The sequence below is a fragment of the Trematomus bernacchii genome, unplaced genomic scaffold, assembly GCF_902827165.1.
Source record: "Trematomus bernacchii unplaced genomic scaffold, fTreBer1.1, whole genome shotgun sequence".
Lineage (NCBI taxonomy): Eukaryota > Metazoa > Chordata > Actinopteri > Perciformes > Nototheniidae > Trematomus > Trematomus bernacchii.
In genome coordinates, this window is record NW_022987786.1 from 1,133,795 (window position 1) to 1,154,658 (window position 20,864).

Below are 20,864 nucleotides of genomic sequence, written 5' to 3' on the forward strand. Positions count from 1 at the left end.
CTCACCTGTCATACTCCAATGTAACGGAAAAAAAACAAAAGAAAAGAAAAATAATAATAAAATGTCTCCACTGATGGAGGCACAGATGAGCTCTGCCTCACCTCAGATGCGTCACCCCACAGAAACTGGCTGGAAAGCGGGCCCTAAGCGCATGCCTGTTCCCATCTCACTGTAGGTCACCAATGTAATGTTTGTAGATCCCTTTATTACATTTATCCTCGCCATCCATAGTCTCTAAATAACTTATTTCACGTATATATGATATTTAGGCTCGCTGGTCTCATCATACGACGGCAATGAGAAAGCACCAGGAGAGGCAGCCATAACCTCTGCCGCACTGAAGGGGGCGCACGTGAGCCCACAGGTTCTTGTTGCTACTGTTATTCTACGCAGAGACGGTAGACGCAAACAACAAACTAGACTTTTGAAACTACAGGAAGATAAGGAGGACTTTTACAAAAAAGTAATAGCTATTGTTGTCCAGAAGGATAGCATGGACTTCATCTTCAAGTCAAGGTAAGACCACATTTGTAATGAAAATGGGATCTTACTAAGAAAGAACAATCCAATATTTAAATGAAACTACATTTTTTGGGTATCCTTTTGTTGAACGGTCTGTTTAAAATGAATCGAAACATCAGACAAAAACAGCTTTTGAAAATAACATAATATTTGTAAATCTGACTCTGGAAGAGGCACTGCCTCACCAGCCATGAACCTCACCGCACGTCACTGATCTGCATCCTTTCTGAATCTGCAGCTCGCTTGTCCTAATGAAAGAGTTTAGGACGGTTGTATCGTGTTGGCACCTTTCGGCCACCGTTCATTTTATTTGATAGTTTTTTTGTTTAATTTTACTTAAACTTCTTAAATTCATATTGAGTAATGATGTGGTTCCTGTGTGTGGGCTGCAGAAGGGCTGTGGCTATCACCTGGACCTGCTCATCGTGGCGGTGATGCTAGGCGTCTGCTCCATCATGGGCCTGCCGTGGTTCGTGGCGGCGACCGTGCTCTCCATCTCGCACGTCAACAGTCTGAAGCTGGAGTCGTGCTGCGCGGCGCCCGGAGAGCAGCCCAAGTTCCTGGGCATCAAAGAGCAGCGCGTCACCGGGTTCATGATCTTCTTCCTGATGGGCTGCTCCGTCTTCATGACCTCCGCCCTCAAGGTGAGGTAACACCTGTCGGCCTCAGGTGGAGTGTGTGCTTTCCTTTTTCCGAATGTTGCCATTGGAGTGTGTGGGAGAGAAACTCCCTCTGGAGGAAACACAGGGATTTAAGCCTTTGCAGACCATTTACATGCACTAACATCTATAGAACACGCTACAGGGAAGCAGAATACGGCCCTTAAATACTTCAGCATACTTTTACAGTCTAGTTCCCTGTAGTATCAGTTAGTGTTTACAGTCTAGTTCCCTGTAGTATCAGCGTGTGTTTACAGTCTAGTTCCCTGTAGTATCAGCGTGTGTTTACAGTCTAGTTCCCTGTAGTGTCAGCATGTGTTTACAGTCTAGTTCCCTGTAGTATCAGCGTGTGTTTACAGTCTAGTTCCCTGTAGTGTCAGCATGTGTTTACAGTCTAGTTCCCTGTAGTGTCAGCATGTGTTTACAGTCTAGTTCCCTGTAGTGTCAGCGTGTGTTTACAGTCTAGTTCCCTGTAGTGTCAGCATGTGTTTACAGTCTAGTTCCCTATAGTGTCAGCATGTGTTTACAGTCTAGTTCCCTGTAGTATCAGCGTGTGTTTACAGTCTAGTTCCCTGTAGTGTCAGCATGTGTTTACAGTCTAGTTCCCTGTAGTGTCAGCATGTGTTTACAGTCTAGTTCCCTGTAGTGTCAGCGTGTGTTTACAGTCTAGTTCCCTGTAGTATCAGTTAGTGTTTACAGTCTAGTTCCCTGTAGTATCAGCGTGTGTTTACAGTCTAGTTCCCTGTAGTGTCAGCATGTGTTTACAGTCTAGTTCCCTGTAGTGTCAGCATGTGTTTACAGTCTAGTTCCCTGTAGTGTCAGCGTGTGTTTACAGTCTAGTTCCCTGTAGTATCAGCATGTGTTTACAGTCTAGTTCCCTGTAGTGTCAGCATGTGTTTACAGTCTAGTTCCCTGTAGTGTCAGCGTGTGTTTACAGTCTAGTTCCCTGTAGTGTCAGCGTGTGTTTACAGTTTGTTTCCTTTAGTGTCAGCATGTGTTTACAGTCTAGTTCCCTGTAGTGTCAGCATGTGTTTACAGTCTAGTTCCCTGTAGTGTCAGCGTGTGTTTACAGTCTAGTTCCCTATAGTGTCAGCGTGTGTTTACAGTCTAGTTCCCTGTAGTGTCAGCGTGTGTTTACAGTCTAGTTCCCTTTAGTGTCAGCATGTGTTTACAGTTTGTTTCCTTTAGTGTCAGCATGTGTTTACAGTCTAGTTCCCTATAGTGTCAGCATGTGTTTACAGTCTAGTTCCCTGTAGTGTCAGCATGTGTTTACAGTCTAGTTCCCTATAGTGTCAGCATGTGTTTACAGTCTAGTTCCCTATAGTGTCAGCATGTGTTTACAGTCTAGTTCCCTGTAGTGTCAGCGTGTGTTTACAGTCTAGTTCCCTGTAGTGTCAGCATGTGTTTACAGTATAGTTCCCTGTAGTGTCAGCATGTGTTTACAGTCTAGTTCCCTATAGTGTCAGCATGTGTTTACAGTCTAGTTCCCTGTAGTGTCAGCGTGTGTTTACAGTCTAGTTCCCTGTAGTGTCAGCATGTGTTTACAGTCTAGTTCCCTGTAGTGTCAGCATGTGTTTACAGTCTAGTTCCCTGTAGTGTCAGCATGTGTTTACAGTCTAGTTCCCTGTAGTGTCAGCATGTGTTTACAGTCTAGTTCCCTGTAGTGTCAGCGTGTGTTTACAGTCTAGTTCCCTGTAGTATCAGCGTGTGTTTACAGTCTAGTTCCCTGTAGTGTCAGCATGTGTTTACAGTCTAGTTCCCTGTTGTGTCAGCATGTGTTTACAGTCTAGTTCCCTGTAGTGTCAGCATGTGTTTACAGTCTAGTTCCCTGTAGTGTCAGCATGTGTTTACAGTCTAGTTCCCTGTAGTGTCAGCGTGTGTTTACAGTCTAGTTCCCTATAGTGTCAGCATGTGTTTACAGTCTAGTTCCCTGTAGTGTCAGCATGTGTTTACAGTATGTTCCCTGTCCTCTGTCTACAGCTGATCCCGATGCCGGTCCTGTACGGAGTCTTCCTCTACATGGGCGTGTCCTCGCTCAAAGGCATCCAGGTCTGTCCGTCCTGCTGCATCATTACATAACTTAGCATTTAGTCAGCAGGCTTTCAACCACCAAAAACAAACTGAAGAGCAAGAGTCCTGCAGGTGCATTAGCGATCAATAGGACGTTGGAGAAATTAAAAGACTAGAAATAAACAATCCAAAATGTAAACGTCTCAAATATAAATAAATACGTGTGTGTGCATCCTGCAGCTGTTTGACCGCATCAAGCTGTTCTGCATGCCGGCCAAACACCAGTCGGACCTGATCTACCTGCGCTACGTGCCTCTGTGGAAGGTGCACGTGTTCACCTGTGTGCAGCTCACCTGCCTCATCGTCCTCTGGACCATCAAAGCCTCGGCCGCCGCCGTCGTCTTCCCCATGATGGTGAGAGGAAGCCTTTTGTCACACTTTCACACACCCAAAATGAAAAGAATCCTCAAATAAAGAGTATTTTTTGTCCACATTTTTACATTATTTTTCTATTTTATTTTCAAATGCAGCAACTGTCATAAAAACAGTATCCCTATAAAGTTTTGGGGGATTTTGAATGCAGGACCTTTACTGGTAACAGAGTATTTATACACTGCCGTAAATCTAAAGCTTTCACCTAAGTACATTATCTGAGTACTTCTTCTGCCTCTTCTTCTGCAGGTCCTGGCTCTGGTGTTTATCCGGAAGCTTCTGGACTTCTGCTTCACAAAGAGAGAGCTGAGCTGGCTGGACGACCTGATCCCGGAGAGCAAGAAGAAGAAGGAGGACGACAAGAAGAAGAGGGAGAAGGAGGTGAGAAATACAATAAATCCACACCATTACAAATCAGAAAGGATACCCTGTCTGTCTACCTAGGTTATATGTTTAGATATTTACAAGGCTCAGTTTATAATAACTCACGGACAGAAGGGGAGATTTTCTGAAGAATTCAGAATTTTGAGATTTTCAGGAAAATTATTAATTTTAAGAATTTCAAAATAAAGTATGAATTTTGAAAATTTTGAAATAAAGTTTGAATTTTGAAAAATAAGTAAGAATTTTGCGATTTTCAGAATATTCAAGTTTTAAGGTAAACTTAAAAAAAATTATCTTGAGAAAAAAAGGGAACATTTTCAGAAGTCTGAATTTTGAGATTATAAAAATAAAGTATGAATTTTGAGGATTTCAAAATAAAGTATGAATTTTGAAAATAGGTCAGAATTTTGTGATTTTCAGAAAATCCCAATTTTCAGGAAAACGTATTGAAAAAAGGTTTCAAAAAAAACAAAGTCAGAATTTTGAGATTCTCAAAGTCAGAATTGAAGAAAAAATACCACATTTTGTGTGTGTGTGTGTGTGTGTGTGTGTGATTGTGATGTGTGTGTGGGTGTGTGTGTGTGTGTGTGTGTGTGTGTGTGTGTGTGTGTGTGTGTGTGTGTGTGTGTGTGTGTGTGTGTGTGTGTGTGTGTGTGTGTGTGTGTGTGTGTGTTGTGTGTGTGTGTGTGTGTGTGTGTGTGTGTTGTGTGTGTGTGTGTGGTGTGTGTGTGTGTGTTGTGTGTGTGTGTGTGTGTGTGTTGTGTGTGTGTGTGTGTGTGTGTGTGTGTGTGTGTGTGTGTGTGTGTGTGTGTGTGTGTGTGTGTGTGTGTGTGTGTGTGTGTGTGTGTTTCTCTCTGCAGGACGCTGAGAGGAGGATGATGGAGGAGGTGGATGACGATGCTCCGTACGACATCAGCTTCCCGATTCAAGCCCTGAAGGGACGGTGAGTCTAACATCACTATGATCCGTGTAAATACACTGCAGCACAGATCATATATTGTGTGTGTATATATATATGTGTGTGTGTGTGTGTGTGTGTGCAGTGCGGACCCCTCGGAGGTGAACATCTCAGATGAAATGTCTAAGAGTGGGATCTGGAGGTCGATGAACTCTGACAGCGGCAGAGCTCTGAAACGCTGCAGCAGGTGAGAGAAATGTCATAAAAACACATTATTATTTTAAAGTTCTTCACTCACTTATTAATGCTCGTTTATTCCCCATCGTTTCATTATCCTCCAAAGCAGCTGTTTTAGCCCCGAAACATTTAAATTAAGAACTGGTTTCATGAATGTTGCTTAATTTTGTTATGAAAGAAAAGAAAAGATGTAAAAATAATAATCTAAACGTAAGAAATGTAAGAATATTGAATAATAATAAAAGATCAAATCCAAGCCCTTACATCACCGGCTGTATACACATTTATAAGAACTGACAGTTTGGAAGCATGTAAAGTAGATTTAATAATAAAATGTCATCACATGAAACACTACAATTCAGAATTTTGATTGAGGATTTAAAACATTTTCTAAATTTGACAACAGACGTTTGAAGCCCTCAAAAGATGTCTTAAAGAAATATTATGATCAGCTAGTATATATGAGATCAAACTGAATTATTTCGACATTTAACATAAATTAACAAAAGTTGCTGTTGTGTTGCAGTCAGGAGAAGCTGCCGAGCGTCCAGATCAGCGTGGAGAACGAGGACGGGCGCAGAGTCATGGACGCTGAGACCCCGTTATGATGCAGCGCCTCCTTATGATGCCTCGTTATGACGCAGCGCCTCGTTATGACGCACCTCGTTATTACGCCTCGTTATGACGCACCTCGTTATGACGCAGCGCCTCGTTATGACGCAGCGCCTCGTTATGACGCAGCGCCTCGTTATGACGCAGCGTCTCGTTATGACGCAGGAGGACGGGGGCACCAATCACTGAGGTCAAAAGTCTGGGGGGAACAGCCAATCATGCTTCACCTCACCTCACCGTGCGTTTTCTCTAACGAGGTGAATTTTTTATATTGTCATCGTTTTAAGATGAGACCCCAGGAGCCAAAATGGCCGCCGACTTAAGAAACAGCTTCCTCAGTTTCTTTGGTCAGATTTAAAAAAACAACTGAATTATAATTGTAATCGTTTTTTAATTGTTTTGACAAGGCTCTTCACCTCAGACCTATTTAATTTAATCCATCATGCTGATTGTGTGTCTGTGTGTCTGTGCATGTGTGTGTTTGTTCACCGTTGTGCCTGAATGACGTCACTGCGTATTGACATTTTAATAAATTCGGTTTGGTGACGACCAACAGATCTGACCCATTATTTATTAAAATACATCACATTTCAGGTTAATGAGACACTCAAACACACACACACACACATACCATGTATACATCACTTCAGGGGACATTACATTGACTTACATGCATTTCCTGGAGACTTATCCTAACCTGAACCATAACCAACACGTGCCTAACCCTAACCCTAACCCTTACCCTAGTCAAGTCTTCACCCTAAAATGAATGATTCCCCTCATGGGGACCTCCATTAGGTCCCCATGAGGATGGTAATGCTAGGCCACACACACACACAGACACACACACACACACACAGTTTGCCATCAGGAGCACCTCAGGGTTCAGTATCAGGCCCAAAGACACATCAACATGTTGGCTGTACGGGCTGGGATCGAACCAACAACCTTCTGGTTGAAAGACGACGCACTCCCTCTCAATGGTGTCCGGTGGCTTTGAAAACTTTGTGAATAGCGATTCATTTACTCAGAAAAACCACCTGAAGGCAGCATTCGGTCACTTATTGGAGCACGTTGCTGTCCTCAGAATCAGAATCAGGTTTATCACCAGTTAGTTTAACACGTACGAGGAATTTGACTTGATGTCGTGGTGCATAAATTAAAGTAAAACAAAAATGTAAAACACAGATAGAGAACTATTTTAAGAAAAGTATAATAACATTAAAACATATATAGCAAAAAGTCAAATTCTGAGAAAAAGTCAAATTCTTAAAAACATCTAATTCTGAGTAATAAGCGAAATTTCGAGTACGAAAATCTAATTCTGAGGAAGAAAAAACAATTCGGACATAAAAGTCAAATATCGAGTAAAAAATACTAATTCTGACAAAAAAACTAATTTTAAGAAAAAAATCTAATTCTGAGGAAAAAAAGTCAAATTTCGAATAAAAAAAGTCAAATTTTAAGAAAAAAAGTCAAATTTCGGATAAAAAAAGTCAAATTTTAAGAAAAAAAGTCAAATTTCGAATAAAAAAATCAATTTCTGACAAAAAAAGTATTCTAGTAATTTCCTCTAAACTCACCAGAGGTAAGCATGACGCCTCTTTTCAGAATCAGGTTTATCACCAGGTAGGTTGACACATACGAGCAATTTGACTTGCTGTCATGGTGAAAACTAAAATTAAAAACACAGATAGAACACTATTTTAAGAAAACTATAATAACATTAAAAAATAATAAAACATATAGCTGTATTTACATTGAAATAGAATGGAATAAAATACGTGCAGTAATTAAAAAAGGCTGTCACGTGAACTCAGTGAATGCACCTTGAACTCAGCTGTGCATTTATGATGCTTTGGAATCATTGAGCTCTACTATCTTTTCAAATCTGCCTTCAAGGTTGTTCGCTATGGGCTCATTTTCCTTAACGGAGTCCACTAACACTTGTCTGCTTGGAAATACTAACGACAAGTGGACGACGGAAGAAATCCTTATGTAAAGATAGAAACTAAATTAACATATCAATTTCAAATCCAACAAAATGCTTCCTGAAGTAAAAACACCAACGACACATTCGCAGGTCATCAATGACACGTTATCTCATCTGATAAAAACTCTGTTTGAAATATCCAAACTGATCAGAGGTCCGGGCATGAGGAAAACATGAAGGATGTATGTAGTGTCTCTACTTTAAAGAGTCCTCTCCTGATGATGTTCAGGTGTATATCAGTATGTAGTGTCTCTACTTTAAAGAGTCCTCTCCTGCTGATGTTCAGGTGTATATCAGTATGTAGTGTCTCTACTTTAAAGAGTCCTCTCCTGCTGATGTTCAGGTGTATATCAGTATGTAGTGTCTCTACTTTAAAGAGTCCTCTCCTGCTGATGTTCAGGTGTATATCAGTATGTGGTGTCTCTACTTTAAAGAGTCCTCTCCTGCTGATGTTCAGGTGTATATCAGTATGTAGTGTCTCTACTTTAAAGAGTCCTCTCCTGCTGATGTTCAGGTGTATATCAGTATGTAGTGTCTCTACTTTAAAGAGTCCTCTCCTGTTGATGTTCAGGTGTATATCAGTATGTAGTGTCTCTACTTTAAAGAGTCCTCTCCTGCTGATGTTCAGGTGTATATCAGTATGTAGTTTCTCTACTTTAAAGAGTCCTCTCCTGCTGGTGTTCAGGTGTATATCAGTATGTAGAGTCTCTTCTTTAAAGAGTCCTCTCCTGCTGATGTTCAGGTGTATATCAGTATGTAGTGTCTCTACTTTAAAGAGTCCTCTCCTGCTGATGTTCAGGTGTATATCAGTATGTAGTGTCTCTACTTTAAAGAGTCCTCTCCTGCTGATGTTCAGGTGTATATCAGTATGCAGTGTCTCTACTTTAAAGAGTCCTCTCCTGATGATGTTCAGGTGTATATCAGTATGAAGTGTCTCTACTTTAAAGAGTCCTCTCCTGCTGATGTTCAGGTGAAAATCAGTATGTAGTGTCTCTACTTTAAAGAGTCCTCTCCTGCTGATGTTCAGGTGTATATCAGTATGTAGTGTCTCTACTTTAAAGAGTCCTCTCCTGCTGATGTTCAGGTGTATATCAGTGTGTAGTGTCTCTACTTTAAAGAGTCCTCTCCTGCTGATGTTCAGGTGTATATCAGTATGTAGTGTCTCTACTTTAAAGAGTCCTCTCTTGCTGATGTTCAGGTGTATATCAGTATGTAGTGTCTCTACTTTAAAGAGTCCTCTCTTGCTGATGTTCAGGTGTATATCAGTATGTAGTGTCTCTACTTTAAAGAGTCCTCTCCTGCTGATGTTCAGGTGTATATCAGTATGTAGTGTCTCTACTTTAAAGAGTCCTCTCCTGCTGATGTTCAGGTGTATATCAGTATGTAGTGTCTCTACTTTAAAGAGTCCTCTCCTGCTGATGTTCAGGTGTATATCAGTATGTAGTGTCTCTACTTTAAAGAGTCCTCTCCTGCTGATGTTCAGGTGTATATCAGTATGTAGTGTCTCTACTTTAAAGAGTCCTCTCTTGCTGATGTTCAGGTGTATATCAGTATGTAGTGTCTCTACTTTAAAGAGTCCTCTCCTGCTGATGTTCAGGTGTATATCAGTATGTAGTGTCTCTACTTTAAAGAGTCCTCTCTTGCTGATGTTCAGGTGTATATCAGTATGTAGTGTCTCTACTTTAAAGAGTCCTCTCCTGCTGATGTTCAGGTGTATATCAGTATGTAGTGTCTCTACTTTAAAGAGTCCTCTCCTGCTGATGTTCAGGTGTATATCAGTATGTAGTGTCTCTACTGGGACATGTCTCCATGCTTTAAGGTTCAAAAAGCTCTTTATTTTTACGGCCTGCCACGTACAATGTGTTGGAGAGCTAGCCAATAAGAGCGTGTTTCATTGTGATGTCACTTTGTTACTTTGACCCTTGGTAAACATTATTCTTTAATGGTATTTATTCACAAAATGAAAAGTCATGAAAATCAATAAGTCTTAACATTTATTTGAATATGCATAGCGCTGACATTAACACTGACAGTGACTAACTAACTGCAGAACATTACGAGCAGGACAATACAATAAAAAAGCAAACGTGGTTATTGTGCATAAATATGAATATGAAAGTGTTAGATCAGAGAGAGCGAGCAGAGCAGCGTCAGCAGCAGAGCGACGGACACATGATATCTCTGGGACCCTGAAACAGAAACACAAAGGAGTTATACTGGCTCATAATGGTAGTAACAGACATGCACACCTGGAGTGGAGTGCACCAGCTGGGCGTAACTCTACGTCCGACGCAGAACCGAAGGTTAAGACCAAACTAAAGTTATGACTAGCGCACCACTTAGACTGAAGCCCTCTAAGCGTTGCGCCTGGGTGTAACTTTTATGCCTAGTATGGTGCAGGTGTAAATCGTATCCATGGTAATGTAAAACAGGCAAGAAGGAAAATAACGATGGCAGTGCGTCTTGTTTACAGGTTTAACAACGAAAGGGCATTCAGAAGAGAAAGAGTCGTCTGTGATGGAACAAACCCACTGGACATCTACTCAGTGAGCTGATAGAGGTTTCGTTTCGGCAGACAAGCCCTTTATGAATTAATCGAGGAGATCTCCCCTCAACTCCAGCACGGGTCAGACAGAAACGCAGCGCTCGCCCCAACCTTGCAGGCGCTGATTGCGCTCAGATTTCACGCTAACGGGCTGCTTTGAATTAGGGCTTCTATCACCTTCTATCATGGGCCACTTCTGATTTGTTAACAATGGCTGGTACATGAGGAGCACAGCACTTCTGATTGGTGTGGAAAAAAAAAAAAATAATGTAAAAAAAGAAAATAATGTTAGAAAAATGTTTAAAAAAATCGCAGGCTTTGCAATTTGATAATCGCATCATTTAAAATCGCGATTTCTATTTAAAATCGATTCATCGTTCAGCCCTACTTTGAATGGAGAAGTTTGTGTGTTAAATTATGTAGACGTGTGTTGCTTGGCAACAATTACTGTTTTGCGTGTATTGACGTGGACGCGCATCTTAAGACGAGGCGGAGCTACGACCGTGACGAGTCAGGCCTGGTTCACTCGGTGTGAATTCGAATCACCAAGTCGGATGTAGCTAAGCCCGACGCTAGAGTTAAGACCTACTTTTTTACGCCCAGCTGGTGCACTCCACTCCATCATCAAGACCAGTGTTGGGAGTAACACTGCACTCCACTCCATCAAGACCAGTGTTGGGAGTAACACTGCACTCCACTCCATCATCAAGACCAGTGTTGGGAGTAACACTGCATTTTTATACCTTGAACTCTTTTTATTTTTTTATTTTGCTTCTCTTTATTATAATTATTATTATTATCATTGTTTGTTTGGTTTCTAACATGTTCAATAAATTGAATAAAATCTAAAACGTGACGGACCTCCGTGCAGCAGCAGCTTCTCCGTGACGCTCAGAGAGCCGTTGTGCGGTGCCGGATCGATCTGAAGCACTTTGCACATCAGAGGGTAGATGTGGATGCTGTCGAATGGCTCCGACAGGAAGTTCTTCTTGAAGTCGGGTCCGACAGCCCAGAAGATCGTCTTCATGTCCATCTCGCCGTTATGGAAGCCGTGGTCGCCTTTGTTCACGTACACGATGAATCTCTGCGGGAAACAAACAGATGAAGGATTAAAGAAATATTGAGATCATCACATCCTGACTTTGATACACATTTATTTCCCTAGAGAGCTGCAGGGATGTGGTATTTCTGTGTTGGACCCTGAAGGCAGCATCTCCCTGGACCAATGGGATTTCGGATTATTGCAGATTATAAAACGGACAAGTCAAATCAAGCAATCTGATTGGTTCTTAGCCGTGATATAATCAGCGTATACCACGGGTAGAATTGTAGTTACTTTTTACAACAAGTCAGTATCCCTCCGCGTCTGAGAAAAACTGTATACAGTTGGGCTGAAAAGCAAACTGGGACAAGAAAACAGCGGAGAAGTAACGGGGCAGAAACCCTCCTTTTTACGCAACGGTCGGGCCGAACCACGCCCCTTAGCTGTGATATACTGAGCATATACCACGGCCTGTCGTGAGCTATTGCTTAAATATAATCTCTGTGTCAAACAAATGTTAATGATATTTACATGTTTAATTAGCAGGATAATCTCTACATATTAAAACCACTTTATGATTTCTGAAGTAAAATCTAACGTTAGGCTATAAAGGAACTAGAGCACGGTCACATGACTTCACGTCACCATCGCTAAGCTAAAGGCGGCTAATGTTGGGCTATAAAGGAACTACAGCACGATCACATGACTTCACGTCACCACCGCTAAGCTAAAGGTGGCTAATGTTGGGCTATAAAGGAACTACAGCACGATCACATGACTTCACGTCACCACCGCTAAGCTAAAGGTGGCTAATGTTGGGCTATAAAGGAACTACAGCACGGTCACATGACTTCACGTCACCACCGCTAAGCTAAAGGTGGCTAATGTTGGGCTATAAAGGAACTACAGCACGATCACATGACTTCACGTCACCACCGCTAAGCTAAAGGTGGCTAATGTTGGGCTATAAAGGAACTACAGCACGGTCACATGACTTCACGTCACCCACCGCTAAGCTAAAGGTGGCTAATGTTGGGCTATAAGGAACTACAGCACGGTCACATGACTTCACGTCACCACCGCTAAGCTAAAGGTGGCTAATGTTGGGCTATAAAGGAACTACAGCACGGTCACATGACTTCATCGTCACCACCGCTAAGCTAAAGGTGGCTAATGTTGGGCTATAAAGGAACTACAGCACGGTCACATGACTTCACGTCACCACCGCTAAGCTAAAGGTGGCTAATGTTGGGCTATAAAGGAACTACAGCACGGATCACATGACTTCACGTCACCACCGCTAAGCTAAAGGTGGCTAATGTTGGGCTATAAAGGAACTACAGCACGGTCACATGACTTCACGTCACCACCGCTAAGCTAAAGGTGGCTAATGTTGGGCTATAAAGGAACTACAGCACGGTCACATGACTTCACGTCCCCACCGCCTAAGCTAAAGGTGGCTAATGTTGGGCTATAAAGGAACTACAGCACGGTCACATGACTTCACGTCACACCGCTAAGCTAAAGGTGGCTAATGTTGGGCTATAAGGAACTACAGCACGGTCACATGACTTCACGTCACCACCGCTAAGCTAAAGGTGGCTAATGTTGGGCTATAAAGGAACTACAGCACGATCACATGACTTCACGTCACCACCGCTAAGCTAAAGGTGGCTAATGTTGGGCTATAAAGGAACTACAGCACGGGTCACATGACTTCACGTCACCACCGCTAAGCTAAAGGTGGCTAATGTTGGGCTATAAAGGAACTACAGCACGATCACATGACTTCACGTCACCACCGCTAAGCTAAAGGTGGCTAATGTTGGGCTATAAAGGAACTACAGCACGGTCACATGACTTCACGTCACCACCGCTAAGCTAAAGGTGTCTAATGTTGGGCTATAAAGGAACTACAGCACGGTCACATGACTTCACGTCACCACCGCTAAGCTAAAGGAGGGTAATGTTGGGCTATAAAGGAACTACAGCACGGTCACATGACTTCACGTCACCACCGCTAAGCTAAAGGTGGCTAATGTTGGGCGTGATGACGTCGTCTCATTTAGACACTTGTTAGCAACCGCCGTTTTTTAATTCCCCAGTAGGGTATTTACTGATGTATATTATGTTGTAGAATTCATCTCTTCAGCTTGTGTTAACCACAGACCTTTATCCAGGCTAATTACCAAAAACACATTCAGAAAACCATTGACCTCCAGACCAGGGGACAGGAAATGATGAGGAGTTGTTGAACTTGAACACTAAAGGCAACAGGAGACAGAACGGATCAGATTGACGGTAAATGGACTCACGGAGTTCAGGTTGAATCCCAGATCAGCGACCACCACGATGGCAGGCAGCCGCTTGCTCTTGGCGAGGTGGAAGCTCTCTGGGAACTCGTTCTTCTTGTAAACCGTCAGATTGGGCGCCTTGGACAGAGCGTCAAACACGTCCTGCTCCCTCCCGGGCCGCGGAGTCAGAATACCGAACCCTCCGTAGTCCAGGATCTCGAAGCTGTTGAGCTGGACCAGGTTCAGGTACTTGTTGAGGACGAGCTCCTCCACCTCCGGACGCTTCTTCACCGTGGTCATGCCGTGGTCGGAGGTGAGGATGACGTTCAGGCTGTCGCTCAGGTGGAGGCGGGCGATGGATTCCCGCAGGTATCCGATGGTGCGGTCGATCAGCCGGATCATGGTCTTCCTGTCAGGGTGGTCGGGTCCTTTTGTTGACCCAAGTGCAGACAGACGAATGTTTAACTGAAAATAACCTTATTCAATGCAAACAGACAAGAACTGTCTTTCCCTCTAATCACAAAGAGAACCCACAAAACCCAGACAGAAAACCAGAACTTAAATACAAATATGACCAATCAAGACGACAAGACACAGCTGAGGAGGATAAAACACCAGGGGAACACAATCAGGCAATCAAACAGGAGGGAACACAGAGACAGGAGACAATTACAGACATGACAGACTGCGATCATTCTAATTCAAACAGAAAACAAACAGATCCTAACACCTTTGTCGTGTCCCACTCTGTCTGGCTCTCCGTAGTACAGCGTCACCAGGTGGAAGTCCTCCTCGGAGAACCAGCTCAGCACCGTGTCGATGTTCTGCTTCCACTCTGTCTCGTTGGCGGGCCGCGGGTCCTCGACCAGCACCCGGTTCACCGCCTGCCCGCTGTAGTTAACCGCGCCGCCCGGGAAGTAGAAGGAGCCGGTCTTCAGACCCTGAAACACAGAGGAAGAAAACGGACTGACTAGGCATTTCAACCAAGACAGGTGCAGCCAGGGCGTGGTTACTACAGGAACATTTACATCCAGAAACCTTTACTGTGATGGAAACTTCTGGAGCAATGGAGACTCGGAGAGACACGAGGAGAGCTGGAGCTTTGATGGCAAACACTGATGGATTATTTGCTTTAGGATAAAAAATCATGACCAGATATGGCAAAAGTACACACATCCTTCACTCAAGTAGAAGTACAGATACTCGTGTTTAAACATACTCTGGTAAAAGTAGAAGTACTGACTAAACTTCTTAACTCAAGTAAAAGTAAAGAGGCTTTGAAATGTACTTCAGTAAAAAGTACCCATAACTAGCAGCTGTTTTAAAGAGTACCTGACCTCCCTTTATATTAATAGAACAATAATGTCATTGTTAGCTAATGAATGTTTCCATGCTGAACAACGGCAACATGACAACGTTTTCATTGGTCCCTCTTGTTAAGGAATAATTCTTCTAGATATCTAACCTTTTGCTCTGTGACGTTTTATGATCTACTCTGACGTCTGTTATCTCCTTTAAGGAAAGGCCTTGGTGCCATATGTGTTGTTGTTACCAGTTTGTGACCGGTCAACTTGTCTGGCACGAAGGGTAATTGTTGTGAGAACACTGAGGCACTTCTTTATCGGTGTTTGTGGACTCTAAGATGTGAAATCTTTGAGGCCATGAGTGTCGGACGCAGGTGGTTCAGTGTTCCCAGCTGTTTAGTCTACTCCTTCAGAGATGTTGATTTCTCTCTGTGAACCAGTTAAAAGGTCTAGCATAGAGAGAGGTTCTTCAGAATTGACGTGGCAACTCTACCGTGTAGTCAGAACCTCTGACTCTTTGATTTGTGATGTGAATCCTCCGGCCGAATACTCTGAATAAACCCATCAGTGTTTGACATCAAAGCTCCAACTCTCACCGTGTCTCCTTCCTGAGTCGGTGACTCCATGCATTACTACACAGAAGTTTCCCCCACACCTCTTCTTTAGAGAAGACCAGGAAATGATGGATACACGGATCGTGTTCAAATCAATAGGCACGCAATGACTCTAAATAATAATGATCACGCCACCAAACACACATTCAAACTAAAGGAACCAGCCTGTTTGGAAAATGTAAGAAGTAGAAAGTACAGGTATTTGGGTTCAACATGTAAGAAGTAGAAAGTACAGGTATTTGGGTTCAAAATGTGAGAAGTAGAAAGTACAGGTATTTGGGTTCAACATGTAAGAAGTAGAAAGTACAGGTATTTGTGTTCAACATGTAAGAAGTAGAAAGTACAGGTCTTTGTGTTCAACATGTAAGAAGTAGAAAGTACAGGTCTTTGTGTTCAACATGTAAGAAGTAGAAAGTACAGGTATTTGGGTTCAACATGTAAGAAGTAGAAAGTACAGGTATTTGTGTTCAACATGTAAGAAGTAGAAAGTACAGGTATTTGTGTTCAAAATGTAAGAAGTAGAAAGTACAGGTATTTGTGTTCAACATGTAAGAAGTAGAAAGTACAGGTATTTGGGTTCAACATGTAAGAAGTAGAAAGTACAGGTATTTGTGTTCAACATGTAAGAAGTAGAAAGTACAGGTATTTGTGTTCAACATGTAAGAAGTAGAAAGTACAGGTATTTGTGTTCAACATGTAAGAAGTAGAAAGTACAGGTATTTGTGTTCAACATGTAAGAAGTAGAAAGTACAGGTATTTGTGTTCAACATGTAAGAAGTAGAAAGTACAGGTATTTGTGTTCAACATGTAAGAAGTAGAAAGTACAGGTATTTGGGTTCAACATGTAAGAAGTAGAAAGTACAGGTATTTGTGTTCAACATGTAAGAAGTAGAAAGTACAGGTATTTGTGTTCAACATGTAAGAAGTAGAAAGTTCAGGTATTTGGGTTCAAAATGTAAGAAGTCAAAGTAAAAAGTCGTCAGAAAAATAAGTAGTGGAGTAAAGTACTGATACCAGAAGCATGTACTTAAGTACAGTAATGAAGTATTTGTACTCCACTACTTCCCACCTCTGAGCAGCTGGAGGTCTCACCTGGTTCTGGGCTGTGATCCATAACGGCAGAACTCCGTTATCCCACCACTCGGACCGGGTCAGCGCCTCCCGGTGAGGGACCTTCAGGTTCGTCTTGGCGTCGTACATCATGTTGTGGACGACCTCGTGGTCCTCCACCCATCTGCCTGAAAAACAGAAAACAACATATTTATAGAGGGGCTTTTATTCTGAAAGGGTTTCCAGGAAGCAGCCTTTATCTTCCACACGCTGACGTCAGGACAATTACTACTGATAGTTAACTACGCAAAGTAATGCAAAGTGTCCACTGTGAAAGATCAATGTGTTAAAGACAATAAAACACACAAAACATTGAATTTAAAACGTATTAAAAGTGCACATTATATGAAAGAGAAAATATTTGTGCTAAAACCAAACACTTTAATAATGTAAAATAAAAACTTAAAATGGATTTAAAACACAAACAATTATTTTATTTAAAGATGTTGATACTATAACAAGCACAGTGTGAATATGTAAAGACTTAGTTTAAATAAAACACATTTAATAGCATTTCAAACATAAGAAAATGCTAAATAAAAGTAACAATCTATTTTCACAAAAATACATGAAAGTGCTAAAAACTAAAAGTATAAAAGATTATTTAATGATTTGTAAAATATATATATTTTTAAATAATTGTATTAAAAAAATGCATAAGAACATTTATTTTTTAAATATAAGTAAAACAACAAATAATACATAAAATATTTACATTAAAATTAGAAATAGAAAAAATACATTTAAAATAATTACATTAAAAAATGTGTAAATTAAAACAAAGTTAAAATTAAACGGAACAAATTAAAATGGAAAGTGCAAATGATTATTCTAAAACTGTAAATATGTAAAAATAGATAGAAAAATGTGTACAAGTTTATGGATTAAATGTATGGAATAAATCATGTATAAATATGACATATATTTGTAGATGCACATTTTCATTATTATTAACACAAAATAGAAATCTATTTTAAAGGTCCCCTATTATTCTGTTTTTCATCAATATATCACAGGTCTCAGATATATCCAGAGCCTGTCTCTGATTGGCTGAAACACCAAACAGATCATGAGGCGCTTTCACACCGCAGTACTTTTCCCACTTTAGTTCCGATAGTTCTTGAAGATTTGCGTTCACACCAAATAAATCCCGAACTAGGACTTAGTTCATGAACCTTTTCACCCCCTTTTCAGTCCCTGCTAGAGAGCAGGCACTTTCATGGGAGAAAAAGGTTCCTATGTCTGATTGGCTGGGCGGATTGCAAACCACGCCCCGTAAAACTCCCAAAAAGTTTTGTGAAGCTGCCATTTTATTTGCTTGCATTAGCATTATTAGCATTAGCATTAGCCCCGCGCACAAACGCAGAGAGACTAACTTATGGCAACACAAAAGAAAACATGGGAGCGGTGGAGATGAGGAGGTGTCGGCGTTCTGGCGATTTACTCGGAAGGCTTCAGTAGAAGCTGCTGGGAGTCCCAGCAGCTTCTACTGAAGCCTTCCCCAACTCCGGGGACTTCCAGCCGGGGACTCCGGGTGGCAGTATACGCCGTGACGTGGTTTGTGGCCTGCCAGTAAACCCAAAGCAGAAGAAGAAGAAGTGACGTCAGCGGCTTCATTTGCCTAATCCTCCCCAGGGACTTATTCCGGTGTGAACGCGATCTGTACTTAGTTCATCAGAACTAAAGAGTTCTCATGAACTAAGTACGGCAAAGTACTTGGTGTGAAAGCGCCTATTGCAGCATCCCATAATCCCCTCTGTTTCACATGTTGATGTAGAAAAGACATGAACAAGTGGATTTTGCATAATACGTGACCTTTAACACAAAGTTAGAATAAAACAAATGTATTTGAATATTTAACAACCACAGAAATCAATTATCCACCAAGGAGTCTAACTAACAGCCACACACAGACAATGCCGAGGAAGTATGTTGAGGAAACATATTAAACTATATGTCTGTGTTTCCTCTTTGCTGTAAGTAGATAACAAAGATTTAATGATCAAATAATCAGAAAGGAGTGAAAACATAACCATCCAAGCTTCTTAAAGGACAAGGGGATGTTTTTAATTGTCATGTATTCAGATGAATACGATAGCAAGCAGAGGAGAGCAGGTCATCTCTGCAATGGAGAGAGTGGAAATGGCATTTTCTGACATTTTGGAACCGAAAGTATATGGAATAAACACAGAGTAGTTAGAGCGGCTTCTCACCGGAGATGGTGGTGAAGTGCGAGGGGGAGGTCATGGTGAGCATGGGGGGGGTGATGTACTTCGCCCGGACCCCCTCCCGTCCCAGCTGGTCCAGGTGAGGCGTCTCCACGTCCCGGTCGTAGTCCCACCTGAAGCCGTCGAAGGAGATCAGCAGCAGCCGGTTCCTCTGCCCGGACGCTGCCCTGCTCAGAGGCACGCCGGCAGCACAGCTGAGCGAGAGCAACAGAGGCAGGATCCAGTCCATGATGAGGACACCTGGGAGGACACCTGAGAGGACACCTGAGAGGACACCTGAGAGGACACCTGGGAGGACACCTGGGAGCACACCTGGGAGGACACCTGGGAGGACACCTGGGAGCACACCTGAGAGCACACCTGAGAGGACACCTGACTGACTGAAGCTCACCTGTCACTCTGTACACTGAGGCTCACCTGTCTGTGGGAGGAAACCTGTCTGTGGGAGGAGACCTGTCTGCACACACACCTGTCTGTCTGTCTGTCTGTATGTCTGTCTGTCTGTCTGTCTGTCTTTCTGTACACCTGTCTGAAGCTCACCTGTCTGTCTGACACTCACCTGTCTGAAGCTCACCTGTCTGTCTGACACTCACCTGTCTGTCTGGGCTCACCTGTCTGTCTGACGCTCACCTGTCTATCTGCACACCTGACTGAGGCTCACCTGTCTGTCTGACGCTCACCTGTCTGTCTGTACACCTGACTGAGGCTCACCTGTCTGTCTGGGCTCACCTGTCTGTCTGACGCTCACCTGTCTATCTGCACACCTGTCTGTCTGACGCTCACCTGTCTGTCTGAAGCTCACCTGTCTGACGCTCACCTGTCTGTCTCTCACCTGTCTGTCTGACACTCACCTGTCTGTCTGAAGCTCACCTGTCTGTCTGAAGCTCACCTGTCTGACGCTCACCTGTCTGTCTCTCACCTGTCTGTCTGAAGCTCACCTGTCTGTCTGAAGCTCACCTGTCTGTCTGAAGCTCACCTGTCTGTCTGAAGCTCACCCGTCTGTTTGAGGCTCACCTGTCTGACGCTCACCTGTCTGTCTCTCACCTGTCTGTCTGACGCTCACCTGTCTATCTGCACACCTGTCTGACGCTCACCTGTCTGTTTGAGGCTCACCTGTCTGTCTGTACACCTGTGTGGCTCCGCCTAGAATCACCTGCCTGCAGTGCTCGAATGTAACTATGTATTTACTGAAGTACAAAACTAAGTATTCCACATTTTCCTTCAAATCTGGAATTATTACCACTTTTTTGTCAATATATTCCCATTTCTTTAAAAAGAAATCTTGAAACATTTAAACACATTTTTACCTTTTTTTCTTTTAAAGATCATTCCTATTTTTCTGGAAATGTTTACTTAAAAATCTGGAAATACTTCAGTTTTTTTACTTTGTTTCTTCAGCTGATAATCCTTCTTGACTTCTACTGAAGAAACATATTGCGTTTTAATTGCACAGTATTTCCAGAGCATAGTATGTGTCCTCTCCCTGAAGTGCAGGATCAGAGTGTTTATAGCTGTGATAGAGATCAGCGGTGAAGGACGGGACCTTCCACTATCAGCAGGAAATGTTTTTATTATCGATCATCTGCACGCTGTGGACCCGGCTGATAACAGCTATTATTATATCATGACAGACAGTTAGAGAGCGGTGCAGTGACAAGTCCTAAAACCAGGAGGTGAGTCAGCATTTCACCACTTCCTGTTCCCTGGTCTCAGAGCCAATGGGATCTCTCCATAGGATTTTGGAAAATATCTGGAAATAAGGTCTGTGGTTGAGACACATTGAAGAGACGGATCACGTTTTGTTCTAGGACATTAAATCCATCAGCAGTGACCCCACTGGTGATTTCTGAAGAGTTGACGTGTCTGAAAAACGATGGTTGTTACCAAGTGGCTGAATAGGACTACAGAAGTTGAGGACGTTGTACGTCATTACGCCGAACACGTAAACACTCCTCTAAGTGTGTTTGCCCTGTTCTGCTT

General features: G+C 42.5%; 2 protein-coding genes across 3 annotated transcripts in view; one reads left to right on the top strand and one right to left on the bottom strand.

Annotated features, from left to right (window-relative positions):
• Positions 1 to 6,309, top strand: part of LOC117497540 (sodium bicarbonate cotransporter 3-like) — a 68,913-nt gene extending 62,604 nt beyond the window's left edge. For both annotated transcript variants that reach the window (XM_034149507.1, XM_034149506.1), the window contains exons 19-25: positions 915 to 1,166; positions 3,162 to 3,230; positions 3,432 to 3,605; positions 3,873 to 4,004; positions 4,868 to 4,950; positions 5,051 to 5,152; positions 5,669 to 6,309. In XM_034149507.1, the coding sequence (XP_034005398.1) occupies positions 915 to 1,166; positions 3,162 to 3,230; positions 3,432 to 3,605; positions 3,873 to 4,004; positions 4,868 to 4,950; positions 5,051 to 5,152; positions 5,669 to 5,750 (894 nt within the window). In that variant the 3' untranslated portion in view covers positions 5,751 to 6,309. The remainder of the gene's footprint in view (positions 1 to 914; positions 1,167 to 3,161; positions 3,231 to 3,431; positions 3,606 to 3,872; positions 4,005 to 4,867; positions 4,951 to 5,050; positions 5,153 to 5,668) is intronic.
• A 3,387-nt stretch (positions 6,310 to 9,696) lies between these two features.
• Positions 9,697 to 19,231, bottom strand: zgc:153896 (uncharacterized protein LOC569930 homolog). The gene is made up of 6 exons (XM_034149504.1): positions 18,870 to 19,231; positions 16,639 to 16,784; positions 14,359 to 14,569; positions 13,650 to 14,056; positions 11,154 to 11,376; positions 9,697 to 9,936 (listed from the first exon to the last, which is right to left on the bottom strand). The coding sequence occupies exons 1-6, from the start codon at positions 19,111 to 19,113 to the stop codon at positions 9,869 to 9,871; spliced, it is 1,299 nt and encodes a 432-aa protein (XP_034005395.1). The 5' UTR covers positions 19,114 to 19,231; the 3' UTR covers positions 9,697 to 9,868.
• Positions 19,232 to 20,864: the final 1,633 nt, after the last annotated feature.

What these genes read in the sequence shown, in the direction of transcription:
- zgc:153896 (XM_034149504.1), bottom strand. Translation starts at nt 19,113, where the DNA reads ATGGACTGGATCCTGCCTCTGTTGCTCTCGCTCAGCTGTGCTGCCGGC. An exon ending in GGATCACAGCCCAGAACCAG is followed by an intron (nt 14,570 to 16,638) that starts GTGAGACCTCCA and finishes TCTGTGTTTCAG; the next exon opens with GGTCTGAAGACCGGCTCCTT. An exon ending in TGGGATTCAACCTGAACTCC is followed by an intron (nt 11,377 to 13,649) that starts GTGAGTCCATTT and finishes TGTTTCCCGCAG; the next exon opens with AGATTCATCGTGTACGTGAA.